This window comes from Brachyistius frenatus, unplaced genomic scaffold (assembly GCF_029030835.1).
Source record: "Brachyistius frenatus isolate BFR_SWC_R1_liver_20210118 unplaced genomic scaffold, ASM2903083v1 Contig_619, whole genome shotgun sequence".
Classification (NCBI taxonomy): domain Eukaryota; kingdom Metazoa; phylum Chordata; class Actinopteri; family Embiotocidae; genus Brachyistius; species Brachyistius frenatus.
Window position 1 is genome coordinate 27,501 of NW_027211218.1, and position 14,005 is coordinate 41,505.

General features: G+C 41.9%; 1 protein-coding gene across 1 annotated transcript in view; it reads left to right on the top strand.

Moving 5' to 3' along the window:
* osr1 (odd-skipped related transcription factor 1) overlaps positions 1–9,285 on the top strand; it is a 14,457-nt gene extending 5,172 nt beyond the window's left edge. Inside the window, exons 2-3 of the mRNA XM_069688525.1 lie at positions 1,848–2,539; positions 8,504–9,285. Coding sequence (XP_069544626.1) covers positions 1,875–2,539; positions 8,504–8,636 — 798 coding nt within the window. The 5' untranslated portion in view covers positions 1,848–1,874 and the 3' untranslated portion in view covers positions 8,637–9,285. The remainder of the gene's footprint in view (positions 1–1,847; positions 2,540–8,503) is intronic.
* Positions 9,286–14,005: the final 4,720 nt, after the last annotated feature.

A 14,005-nucleotide genomic window follows, 5' to 3' on the forward strand; every position in this document is an offset into this window, starting at 1 on the left:
TAGATTTATAGATAATAAATATATAGATATATATATAGATAGATAGATAGATAGATAGATAGATAGATAGATAGATAGATAGATAGATAGATAGATAGATAGATAGATAGATAGATAGATAGATAGATAGATAGATAGATAGATAGATAGATAGATAGATAGACAGATAGACAGACAGACAGACAGACAGACAGACAGACAGACAGACAGACAGACAGACAGACAGACAGACAGACAGACAGACAGACAGACAGACAGACAGATAGATAGATAGATAGATAGATAGATAGATAGATAGATAGATAGATAGATAGATAGATAGATAGATAGATAGATAGATAGATAGATAGATAGATAGATAAATCTTCTACTTGCAGATCGTGCTGCATTAATTAACTCCTGATGAAGAATGTAGTGAATTAAAAACTACAATAACTATACTTTCTCCTGAAATTGAAATCAAACAGAAGTAAAAGTATTTTGAGTGTAAACAGGTGTGCCTGTCTGCTAACAGGACTTTCCGTCTCCGTCTCCTGTCCATCAGTCTTTCTCACACAAAGAAACATTATTGTCTATTGTTATTCCTGCTTATCAAACCTGATTTAACAGCTCACAGGTATTTGTCTGGTTCAATGGTGTCATTATGTCTCTCTGCCCTCAGCAGCTCCAGGCATGTTTCTGGGAACAAGAAAGACACACACTTTGTGGCTGTGTGTGTGTGTGTGTGTGTGTGTGTGTGTGTGTGTGTGTGTGTGTGTGTGTGTGTGTGTGTGTGTGTGTGTGTGTGTGTGTGTGTGTGTGTGTGTGTGTGTGTGTGTGTGTGTGTGTGTGTGTGTGCTAATGCTGCCATTTGTTTCATGCCATATATATAATTGTACATGCATGTACATATATGATTAAAAATATTACATGAATATAACAAAAATTTAAATCATATTTCTGATTAGTTTTATGCCTGGTGACGGTGATAGCTGCTCGGTGTTAGATAATGTGTAATAATAATAATAATAATAATAATAATAATAATGATATATAACAGACTCCCATTGAAAACCCATCATGTTCTCTCCTGAAATACAAAGTCAGTAAATGTTTTCCATGATTCATCATGATGTCGTTAGATATTCTCCCTACTCTGGAAATAACTCATCGTCATGACATATTGGGACTCTACCACAGATATGTCTAGGGGTGGGGCTGTTTGATGGACAGGCCCGTGGTGCAGTCAGGTTGCCAGTATAAGTGGGTGTATTGTCCTCGTGTTCCCGATCAGACCGACTCAGATTTACGGCTCATTCTTCCGCAGCTTGTCCAGATGTGGTCACATACGTCTCGATTGAACTCGTGTGATCGGATCCCACTTCACCGCTCAGTATGCAAATAAACACGTGAGGAGAGTCGCAGCAAAAGGCTTTTAACAAGCTGTAAGTTATTATTGTTAAATATTCTACAGACCCGAACACGTCAGTTCAGACTCAGGTCTGAGAGGGTTGGGCTCTGCGCTGCGGTGGATCGATGAACTGTGAGGGGGCGGGGCTTCTTCCACAGCTGCTCGTCTGATGTGTGACAAAAAACAAAAAAACTGAACCCAGAGGAGTGTTTGGTGAGACCAGCATCAGGTAGACAGACTGATTGAAAGACACTAGTTCAGTTGGCAAGAAATCTCTCTACTTCCTGTTGTCACATTCATGAACTCTGAGTGGTTCTCTTGTGGTCCAATCAGGACCTTCATGGTGATGTGAGGTGTGAACGGACCTCGGTCATGTGAGCTGCTGTCTTTAAAGAATCTTTCTGAACACATCACTTTAACTCAGCATGTTTTTGTCTTCTCTATTTTTGTGTCTCAGTTCGGAGACCTGCTGGATTTGGCAGCCATGAGCAGTAAGACCCTCCCAGCACCGGTCCCCCTCCACCCGTCGCTCCAGCTGGCCAACTGCTCCCTGATCCAGAGCTCCACCGGCCTCCAGCTGCCTGCAGATCACTTTCACAGCATCTACAGCTTCAGCGCTCTGCATGCCATTCACCTCCATCAGTGGACGCTGGGTTACCCCCCGCTGGCCCTGCCCCGCTGCACCCTCTCCAAGTTGCCTGCACAGTTCTCCTCCATGGCCTCCATCCCCATCTTCCCCCACTTGCTGCAGCCCAAGCAGGACTCAGCAGGGCTGCTGCAGGGCTCCAAGAACAAGCCACGCTTTGACTTTGCCAACCTGGCGGCAGCAGCCACGCAGGAGGACCTGAAGGTGGAGGACCTCAGCATGATGGGGGCCGCTGCAGCGCAGGCTTCATCTCAACACTCCTCCTCCACCAGCATGGGATGTCTGCTGGACGTGACCAAACTCTCCTCACCGGAGCGCAAGTCGAGCCGCGGCCGGCTGCCCTCCAAGACCAAGAAAGAGTTTGTCTGCAAGTTCTGCGGCCGACATTTCACCAAATCCTACAACCTCCTGATCCACGAGAGGACGCACACGGATGAGAGGCCGTACACGTGTGACATCTGCCACAAGGCCTTCAGAAGGCAGGACCACCTCAGGGACCACAGGTGAGAAGAACCGCTCGATCAGGGTCCGACAGACCAGGGAAGAACCGTGATGACATCCAGGACAGGCTTTGTATTAAAGACTGAGTCTCAGTCTGCGAAGGTAGTTTTGTGTCTTTTTTTTTTTTTTTTTTTTCCAGCATAAAACTGTTTTTAGAGCAGATTTCCACTTTGTAAGTAAAATTATTTGGACTGAAAACAGTTTCTCCCTTCAAGTTTTGTTGGTTTTGGTCACAGAGTTGCGAATTTTGCTCGTGACACAAAAAGGTTTCGTTGCAAATCAAAAAGATTTGGGTGTGAGTTTAGTTGGAGGTAGTGGGCGGGGCCTATGTTCATGGATGAGACAGGAGTTCCTATTGGTGGGTTTGACTTGGATCCACATCGTGGCTGTTGACCTTTTATGCTGCATAAAAAAACTACCTTCATACAATCCTCTCTGATGTTAAGTTTCTATCTGAATTTAGATGACATTTTAACAGTTCCCACCATCTCCATCGCAGCATGTCCCTGCTGTCATTCAACAACTAAACTCCTAAATACACCAGCTTCAGACATTACATTTCATTTATCTGACTCTTTTATCCAAAGCGACTTACAATAAGTGAATTTCAACCATGAGGGTTCAAACCAGAACAACAAGAATCAAGAAAATACAATTTCTTCAAGAAAGCCAAACTACAAAGTTCTATCAGCAAGTTCTATTTTAAGATACTAAAGTTCTACTGTTCAAGGTAAAGGAGGAAGAGGTGTGTTTTTAGTTTGTGGTGGAAGATGTTCAGAGTTTCTGCTGTCCTGATGTCGTTGGAGCTCATTCTACCATTTAGGAGCCAGGACAGACGAGGAGGAGGAGGAGGAGCAGAGTGAACGGGCTGGGATGTAGGGTTGGACCATGTCCTTGATGTAGAAGAGGAGGAGGAGGAGGAGGAGGAGGAGCGGAGTAGTGTGAGTGAATCTGGAAGGTTAAAGTCGAGCTGCTGCATTCTGGATGAGCTGCAGAGGTCAGATGGTACTAACAGGTAGACCTGCCAGGAGGGAGTTACAGTAGTCTAGACGTGAGATGACCAGAACCTGGACCAGAACCTGGACCAGAACCTGGACCAGAACCTGCACCTCCTTCTGAGTGAGAAGAGGACGTATTCTCCTGATGTTGTGCAGCATGTATCTACAGGAACGTGTTGTTGCAGCGATGTTGGCAGTAAGAGAGAGTTGACTGTCGAGTGTCTCCGAGGTTCTTATCAGTCAGGGTCGGGATAACAGAGTTGTTGAAGGTAGTAGTCAGGTCGAGGGTGGGAGAGTCTTTCCCTGGAAGGAAGAGCAGGTCGGTCTTGTGGAGGTTGATTTCCAGGTGGTGTGAGGACATCCACTGAGAGATGTCAGTCAGACAGGCAGAGATTCATGCTGCTACCTGTGTTTCAGATCGGGGAAAAGAGAGGATCAGTTGGGTGTCATCAGCATAGCTGTGGTAGGAAAAGACATGCGAGTGAAGGACAGAGCTGAGAGAGTCGGTGTAGAGAGAAGAGGAGGGGACCCGGGACGGAGCCTTGAGGGACACCAGTAGTCAGAGGACAAGGTTCAGACACAGATCCTCTCCAAGTTCCCCGGTAGGTGAGGTCGTCGAGGTAGGATGAGAACAGGGAGAGAGCAGAGCCTGAGACACCGAGGTCCTGAAAGAGGAAAGAAGGATCTGGTGGTTCACTGTGTCAAATGCAGCAGAAGGTCTAGAAGGATCAGGACAGAGGACAGAGAGGCTGCTCTAGCAGTGTGAAGCTGCTCAGAGACAGAAGGAGGACCGTCTCTGTTGAGTGGTCTGTTGAAACCAGACTAGTGGTCAAGAAGGTTATTATGGTGGACATAGGAGGAGAGTTGGTCAAAGATAGCTCGCTCCAGAGTTTTGGAAAGAAAGGAAAGAAGAGAGACGGTCTGTAGTTGTTTACTTCAGACGGGTTGAGGGGGGGTTTCTTCAGGAGAGGGTTCACTCTCTCCTTCAGAGAGTTCAGGAAACAGACCGTTGACAGAGAAGTGGTGATGAGATGGAGAGAAAAGGAAGAAGGTCAGGAGCAACAGACTGGAGAACGTGAGATGGGATGGGGAGGGGGGGTGGAGGTTACCAAGGTAACAACTTGTTTGGGAGACGGGGGGGTGAAAGAGGAAAGTGAAGGGGATGAAGATGAAGATGATGGACATGTAGTTACAAAAGATGGATTATAAAATGAGGAGCGTATGTCATCTATCTTTTTAGTGAAGTAGTTGACAAAGTGGCTTGGTGGAAGGATGGAGGGAGGAGGGAGGGGGGTCAAGGAGGTTGGAGAAGATGGAGAAGATGGAGAAGATGGAGACGATGATGGAGAAGATGGAGAAGAGCTTTTTGGGGTTGGAAAATGAGGATTGAATTCTGGTTTGCCAGAAGGAGCTTTTGGCTGCAGAGATAGAGGAGAGGAGAGAGGAGGGAGAGAGGACGAAGAGAGGAGAGAGAGAGGAGGGAGAGAGGAGGGAGAGAGGACGAAGAGAGGAGAGAGAGAGGAGGGAGAGAGGACGAAGAGAGGAGAGGAGAGAGGAGGGAGAGAGGAGAGAGAGAGGAGGGAGAGAGGAGGGAGAGAGGACGAAGAGAGGAGAGAGAGAGGAGGGAGAGAGGACGAAGAGAGGAGAGGAGAGAGGAGGGAGAGAGGAGGGAGAGAGGACAAAGAGAGGAGGGAGAGAGGAGGGAGAGAGGAGAGGAGAGAGGAGGGAGAGAGAGGGAGAGAGGAGAGAGGAGGGAGAGAGGAGAGGAGAGATTGATAAGTGAGCAGGTCGTCAGGGTGGTTAGATTTTCTACATTTCATTTCTGCTGCTCTCATAGTGGCTCTCTGGGAGCACTGAGTCAGACAACCACAGAGTTAGGGAGGACTGGAGGACATGGAGGAGGACGTCTAATTCGTCCAAGAAAGAGACCAGTGGGTCTGGGGTTGTGGCTGAAGGAGAAGACAGAGGAGAGAGCAGCAGGGTGGATGTTGTCCGGTGTGATCCAGGTCTCAGTGAGCCCAAGGAAGTCCAGAGATGAAGTCTGTCCTGCAGCTGACTGACAGTCCAGAGTCCTCCTGTGACGAGGTTAGGGTATGAGTGGAACGGGTGGGACAGATAACAGAGGAAAGGTTACGGTGTTGGTGTGAACGAGTGAGAGACCTGTAGTATCTACGAGTAGATATACGCACAGGGACGGAAAGTACACACATACTCAGATGGCAGTTGTACTACTCAGCTATACTCAGCCTCCTCCAACTCCAACGAAAGACTCCTTTGTCTTTATCCTCCGAGTCTTCGGAGACTCCAACGAAAGACTCCTTTGTCTCCATCTTCTGAGTCTTCATACAACGAGTCCTCTTTGATGCTGAAGCTGACGCTTCAAACACTTCTTGGTTTTATAACAGGGTTGGCTACAGCTGGTCAGACCACACCTCCTGCTCATTAGACCACACCTCCTGCTCATTAGACCACACCTCCTGCTCGTTAGACCTCCAGTCACCAGGTGTTACAAATATGCAGCAATAGAAACTCACCACTGATTACTAAACAAAGAAAACTTTCACACAGTCTCTAGATTTTGTCCCAACTTGTCTCAGAGTCTTTTTACCTCAAACTGGTAGAAAGTAAAATACAACTTAGTGCTTAATAGAATTGAAATAAAGACCATCAGTTTAACTCTAAACTTGTTCTCTTTGACTCTCAGTTACTTGAGTGAAAACAAGAATCCAATCACAAACAATTCCAGCTACCAAAAAACATACAAGCTTCAGCAGTCTAGATATCCTAAAACAGCAGATGTAATAATAAACTTTAGCAGAGAAGAGGATTTAAAGATTATACTTTACTTTAGTTCAAGTGATCTGACTGTATGTAATCCTCCAAAAGTCAAAAATGCACACCTCCATCTGTGGCTACAAATGATGTGTTCATGCACAGCACTCAGTGTAGGTCACCAAAGTTTGTCTGCATATAACAAATATATATATAGTATGTAGTATATTCTGTTAAATTAAAAGTACCAACACAGCAAAGTAAAAATACTCAAAAAAAAGTCCAGAAGTATCAGCAGCAACATGTAGTGGCAGTAAAAGTCCTGGTTTACTGATATCTGATTAAATATGACAGCATTACATTAATAATAGTGCAGCATGTCAGCACCGTGTTACTGGTGGAGCTGTTGCAGCTGCAGGTGGAGGAGCTGCTTTAAACTACTTTCGCTCCAGTTTTCAGGGACAGTAGATACATTTGATTACTGGGAGAGAAAAGAAGAGCAACATTTGTCTTTCACTTTCTGCACTTTTTCTGCTGAGACGTTGGATCAATTGAACATTTATTGAAATAAAACCATGCGATAAATTTGGAGGGAAAAATCCCTGTTTAGTGGAACGGTGTTGGATTTGAACAGTTTCACTGAGTCAGATCTTTATCTGAACAGGAACTAAACGTCACTTCGCATTAATGCATCTTGAGGGACAGTTTGTGATCGGATCTCACTTCCCTCCAAATAAATATGTCCAGATGCATTATTGTTTTTAACCTGCAGGAGGTGGCAGTCACTTCCTGTTTGTAGTCTGTCAGAAATTAAAAGATGAAATCCAAACTTTTTGTTGTCTAACACTTAAATATGCTGTGATTGAGCATGTGCTCATTCTGCTGAGGACTTCAGTAGAGCAGGCGGTCCTTCAGTGTGGATCAGGACACATCTGTCTCCATGCAGCTGAAGAAAGTGTCTCTGTCTGAATGATCGGGTCGTAGTGCATCCTCACCTGCATTAACATGCGTCCTCACCTGCATTAACATGCGTCCTCACCTGCATTACCATGCGTCCTCACCTGCATTAACATGCGTCCTCACTTGCATTAGCATGCGTCCTCACCTGCATTACCATGCGTCCTCACCTACATTAACATGCGTCCTCACCTACTGTACATTACCATGCGTCCTCACCTACTGTACATTACCATGCGTCCTCACCTGCATTAACATGTGTCCTCACCTACTGTACATTACCATGCGTCCTCACCTACATTAACATGCGTCCTCACCTACTGTACATTACCATGCGTCCTCACCTACATTAACATGCGTCCTCACCTACTGTACATTACCATGCGTCCTCACCTACATTAACATGCGTCCTCACCTACTGTACATTACCATGCGTCCTCACCTACATTAACATGCGTCCTCACCTACTGTACATTACCATGCGTCCTCACCTACATTAACATGCGTCCTCACCTACTGTACATTACCATGCGTCCTCACCTGCATTAACATGCGTTCAGGTAGAGAGCTGCATGTTCAGGTGTGAAGTCACCAGGATTCACTGAGATCTGATCTTCTCGGACCACATTAGACAGTCTGGGACTCATGTCCTCTTTCCTTCAGCAGTGTGGACATAAATGTGTCCTGGTGTTTCGCCAACATGACCCCCCCCCCCACCCCTCCCTTCTCACTGGGTGTGGCTCCCTGCTGTTTCTTTTTGTTCGACACAGGTGAAAAAAGAAATACTCCTGAGGAGCTGATTTTAATCAAGGGATGAAACTTGGAGTACGTCCTCACGAAGGTTACACCATCTCTGTGGTCTGATCATGTCACGGTGCTGTGCATCGTTCACACGCAACAGGAGTAGTCTCTGAACTGATCCACCCTCATATCTGACACACATCAGACCACAGCTGTGAAAAAGCCCCACCCCCTCATAGTTCACTGATCCACCGCAGCACAGAGCCTGACCCTCTCAAACCCGCTGGAATAATTCAATAGTCTGAGTCTGAACCGACGTGATCGGGTCGAGTCGGGTTGAGTCGAACAACTGCCAACACATGTTGGGGACATGTTGGAGCATCATGTGGGGGACATGGTTGGAGCATCATGTGGGGGACATGGTTGGAGCATCTTGTGGGGGACATGTCAATGCGTCTTGAAGACCTGTTGTGATGTCCTCATGTGTCTCCTCTGCAGGTACATCCACTCCAAAGAAAAGCCCTTCAAGTGTCAGGAGTGTGGGAAAGGCTTCTGTCAGTCCAGGACTCTGGCCGTCCACAAAACGTTACACATGCAGGTCAAGGAGCTGAAGCCGGCCAAGACCAAGTGATTCAGTCTGCAACGGGGACGGATGGGGACACTGGACCACCAAGACCACCAAAGACATCAGTTAGAAAACAGCCAAAGACTTCTTCATCTCAGCCATCAGGGTACAAGCTCTCTCTCTCTCTCTCTCTCTCTCTCTCTCTGAGCTCTCTCCCTCTCTCTCTCTCTCTCTCTCTCTCTCTCTCTCTCTCTCTCTCTCTCTGAGCTCTCTCTCGCTCTCTCTCTGAGCTCTCTCTCTCTCTCTCTCTCTCTCTATCTGAGCTCTCTCTCTCTCTCTCTCTCTCTCTCTCAATATTCCTGTAGGGTGAAATATGACAGAAGCCGACTGAGAGAATCTGGATGGAGATGAAACGGACCTTAAAGAACTGCTCAGAACTAAGATTCTGTTCAGAAGTTTATAATCCAAAGAGGGACGCGACTTTATGCAATATTATTATTATTTTTAATAAAACTGAGAATGATCAAAGCCATGTTAGCACTACATTTCCCTCCCTTTCAATATCATATTCTAATGTTATTTTTGTACAAATGCATTATATCAAAATGTATTTTTGCACTTTAACCTGATTAGTAATTATTTTCATATATCACTGGATTTCTTAAACTTATTTTCTAAATGAGTAATCATTTCTAAATAAACTATTTTACTGTAACTGGGTGTTTGTCTAAAAAGTTGCTCTAAGATGTTTTCATCATGAACACCACAGTGAGGATGATGATGATGATGATGAAGAGGTAAACACGTGCAGCATCATTAGCATGTTTTGTGTCCTCTTTATTTAAGCTGATGGTATGACCTCGTGTTTAAACCGGACGATGCAGCACACAAACACAACAACACGGAGCAGCAGCTCGAGGTTATTTACACTATTACAGAAGTTAAAAACAAGATAAACAGAGACCATTAAAGTTTCCATCTGCCAATGACTTTTGAATAAAACTACGTTAATTGAATTTCCCTCTGTAAAGTAGTCCAAGTGGCTGCAGCAGAAAACATGTCTGTGTGCTGGAGACAGACAGAAGACATGCTAACATGCTCGCATGCTTGATTATTAGCAGATATAACAGAGTTCAGTATGTAAATGTGTTGAAACATGTTACCCACATTTTTAAAATATTTTGCAAACACAAACATTGGATGGAAACAATTGAACAAATTCTGATGTAGTGGACTGTTTCTATGTGTTTTGCTGTGCACTCATGATGACGTCTGTCTGCACGTCACATTCAATTCAATTCAATTCAATTCAATTCAATTCAATTCAATTCAATTCAATTCAATTCAATTCAATTCAATTCCATTACATTTTATTTCTACAGCGCCAAATCACAACTCAGGTTATTTCATGGCATTTAACACGTTAAAGTTCTTACAGTTGAACTTTATGACATTAAACAGAGAAACCAACAATTCAACAATTCCCACATAAGGTAGAAGGGAAAAAAACTCCTTTTTAAGGGAGAAAAACCTCCAACAGAACCAGGATCAGACGTGGGCGGAGCATCTGTTAACAGAACCAGAATCAGAGGTGGGCGGAGCATCTGTTAACAGAACCAGAATGAGAGATGGGCGGAGCATCTGTTAACAGAACCAGAATCAGAGGTGGGCGGAGCATCTGTTAACAGAACCAGAATCAGAGGTGGGCGGAGCATCTGTTAACAGAACCAGAATGAGAGATGGGCGGAGCATCTGTTAACAGAACCAGAATCAGAGGTGGGCGGAGCATCTGTTAACAGAACCAGAATGAGAGATGGGCGGAGCATCTGTTAACAGAACCAGAATCAGAGGTGGGCGGAGCATCTGTTAACAGAACCAGAATGAGAGGTGGGCGGAGCATCTGCCTCGACCGGTTGGGGTGAGAGGAGAGCAGAGACAGAAAAGGACAGCATAGAGATAGAAGAGAAGAACTGTTGGTGGAGACGACAAGCGCAGAGCAGAGACATGCAGCTCCATGACGGGACATCTGGAAAAGAAAGAACAGAAACTACACAAGCGAAGGAACTGAATGGAGACAACAGATAATAAGAAGAAACTATGGGAGAGAAAAAGATGGCGAGGTATGAGTCAGTTAAAGAGTAGGAGGAAAGAAAAGAAGCTCAGCATGTAACGAGGTCCTCCAGCAGCCTCGGCCTATAACAGCATAACTAAGGGTTGGTTCAGGTCTACCTGAGCCAGCCCTAACCATAGGCTTTATCAAGAAGGAACGTTTTGAGTCTAATCTTAAAGCTAGAGAGGGTTTCTGCCCCTCCAACACAAACTGGGAGCTGGTTCCACAGGGGAGGAGCCTGAAAACTGAGGCTCCGCTCATGAAAACATGAAAACATGAAATCATGAAACCATGAAACCATGAAACATGAAAACATGAAAACATGAAATCATGAAACCATGAAACCATGAAACATGAAAACATGAAAACATGAAATCATGAAACCATGAAACATGAAAACATGAAACCATGAAACCATGAAACCTGAAAACATGAAAACCTGAAATCATGAAACCATGAAACCTGAAAACATGAAAACCTGAAATCATGAAACCATGAAACCATGAAACCATGAAACATGAAAACATGAAAACCTGAAAACATGAAAACATGAAACCTGAAAACACGAAATCATTAAAGATGGAACAGGAACCATGAACCACGAAAACAAGAAATAACGAAAACAAGGAAATATGAAACATGAAACATGAAACAAGAAAATTGAAACATGAAAGACGAAAACTTCAAATCATGAAAACAAGAAAACATTAAACGTGAAAAGATGAAACTGAATACGTGAAAACATGAAACATGAAAACATGAAATCAGGAAAACATGAAACATGAAAACATGAAATCATGAAATCATTAAAACATGAAACATGAAAACGTGAAATCATGAATCATGAAACATGAAAACATGAAAGATGAAAACATGAAACATGAAATTATGGAAGCATGAAACATGAAAACATGAACCCATGAAACATGAAAACATGAAACCATGAAACATGAAAACATGAAACATGAAATCATGAAACCATGAAAACATGCAAACATGAAACATGACAACATGAAAATGAAAACATGAAACATGAAAACATGAAACCATGAAATGTGAAAACATGAAAACATGAAACATGAAACATGAAAACATGAAAGATAAAAAAATGAAAGATGAAAATATGAAAACATAAAAATGAAAACGTGAAATCATGAAACCATGAAAACATGAAAACATCAAACATGAAAACATGAAACCATGAAAACATGGAAACATGAAACATGAAATCATGAAATATGAAAACATGGAAACATGAAACATGAAATCATGAAATATGAAAACATGAAACCATGAAATATGAAAACATGAAACCATGAAACATGAAAACATGAAAACATGAAACCATGAAAACATGAAAACATAAAAACATGAAACCTGAAAACATGAAAGATGAAATCATGAAACATGAAAACATGAAAACATTAAACCATGAAACCATGAAATGTGAAAACATGAAAACACAAAAACATGAAAGATGAAAGAAGAAAACATGAAACATGAAAACATGAAACCATGAAACATGAAAACATGAAATCATGGCAACATGAAACATGAAAACGTGAAATCATGAAATCATGAAACATGAAACATGAAACCATGAAGCACGAAACCATGAAACCACAAAAACATGAAAAAAAATCAAACCATGAAACGTGAAAAAATGAAACCACGAAACATGAAACCATGAAACCATGAAACATGAAAACATGAAAACATGAAAACATGAAAACATGAAAACATGAAAAAAATCAAACCATGAAATGTGAAAACATGAAACCGTGAAACGGGAAAACATGAAAACATGAAAACATGAAACATGTAACATGAAATGTGAAACCATGAAACATGAAAACATGAAAGATGAAAACATGAAACATGAAATCATGGTAACATGTAACATGAAAACGTGAAATCATGAAACCATGAAACATGAAAACATGAAAACATGAAAAATGAAAACATGAAACCATGAAACATGAAAACATGAAAACATGAAACCATGAAAACATGAAAACATGAAACCTGAAAACGTGAAATCGTGAAACATGAAACATGAAACATGAAAACATGAAAACATGAAATCATGAAACCATGAAAACATGAAACCTGAAAACATGAAAGATGAAAACATGAAACATGAAACCATGAAATGTGAAAACATGAAAACATGAAACATGAAAACGTGAAACGTGAAAACATGAAACCATGAAACGTGAAAACATGAAAACATTAAACATGAAAACATGAAACCATGAAAACATGAAAACATGAAAACATGAAACATGAAAAATAGAAAACATGAAAACATCAAACCATTAAACATGAAAACATGAAACGTGAAAAAGTAAGATCATGAAACCATGAAACATGAAACCATGAAACCATGAAACCATGAAACCATGAAACATGAAACCATGAAACCATGAAAACATAAAACCATGAAACGTGAAAACATGAAACCATGAAACATGAAAACATGAAACCATGAAACATGAAAACATGAAAGCATGAAAACATGAAAACATGAAAACATAAAACATGAAAGATGAAAGTTGAAAACATGAAACATGAAAACACAAAATCATGAAACATGAAAACATGAAATCATGAAAACGTGAAACATGAAAACGTGAAATCATGAATCATGAAAACAGGAAACCATGTACATTAAAACATGAAATCATGAAAACATGAAAACATGAAATCATGAAAACAGGAAACCATGTACATTAAAACATGAAATCATGAAAACATGAAATCATGAAACCATGAAATCATGAAACATGAAACCATGAAACCATGAAACCATGAAACATGAAACCATGAAACCATGAAAACATAAAACCATGGAACGTGAAAACATGAAACCATGAAACACGAAACCATGAAACCATGAAACCACAAAAATATGAAAACATGAAAAAATGAAACGTGAAAACATGAAACCATGAAACATGAAACCATGAAACATGAAAACATGAAACCATGAAAACATGAAACATGAAAACATGAAACCATGAAACGTGAAAACATGAAACAATGAAACATGAAACCATGAAACCATGAAAACATGAAAACATGAAACATGAAAACATGAAAAAAATCAAACCATGAAACGTGAAAACATGTAACATGAAATGTGAAACCATGAAACATGAAAACATGAAAGATGAAAACATGAAACATGAAATCATGGTAACATGTAACATGAAAACGTGAAATCATGAAACCATGAAACATGAAAATATGAAAACATGAAAAATGAAAACATGAAACCATGAAACATGAAAACATGAAAACATGAAACCATGAAAACATGAAA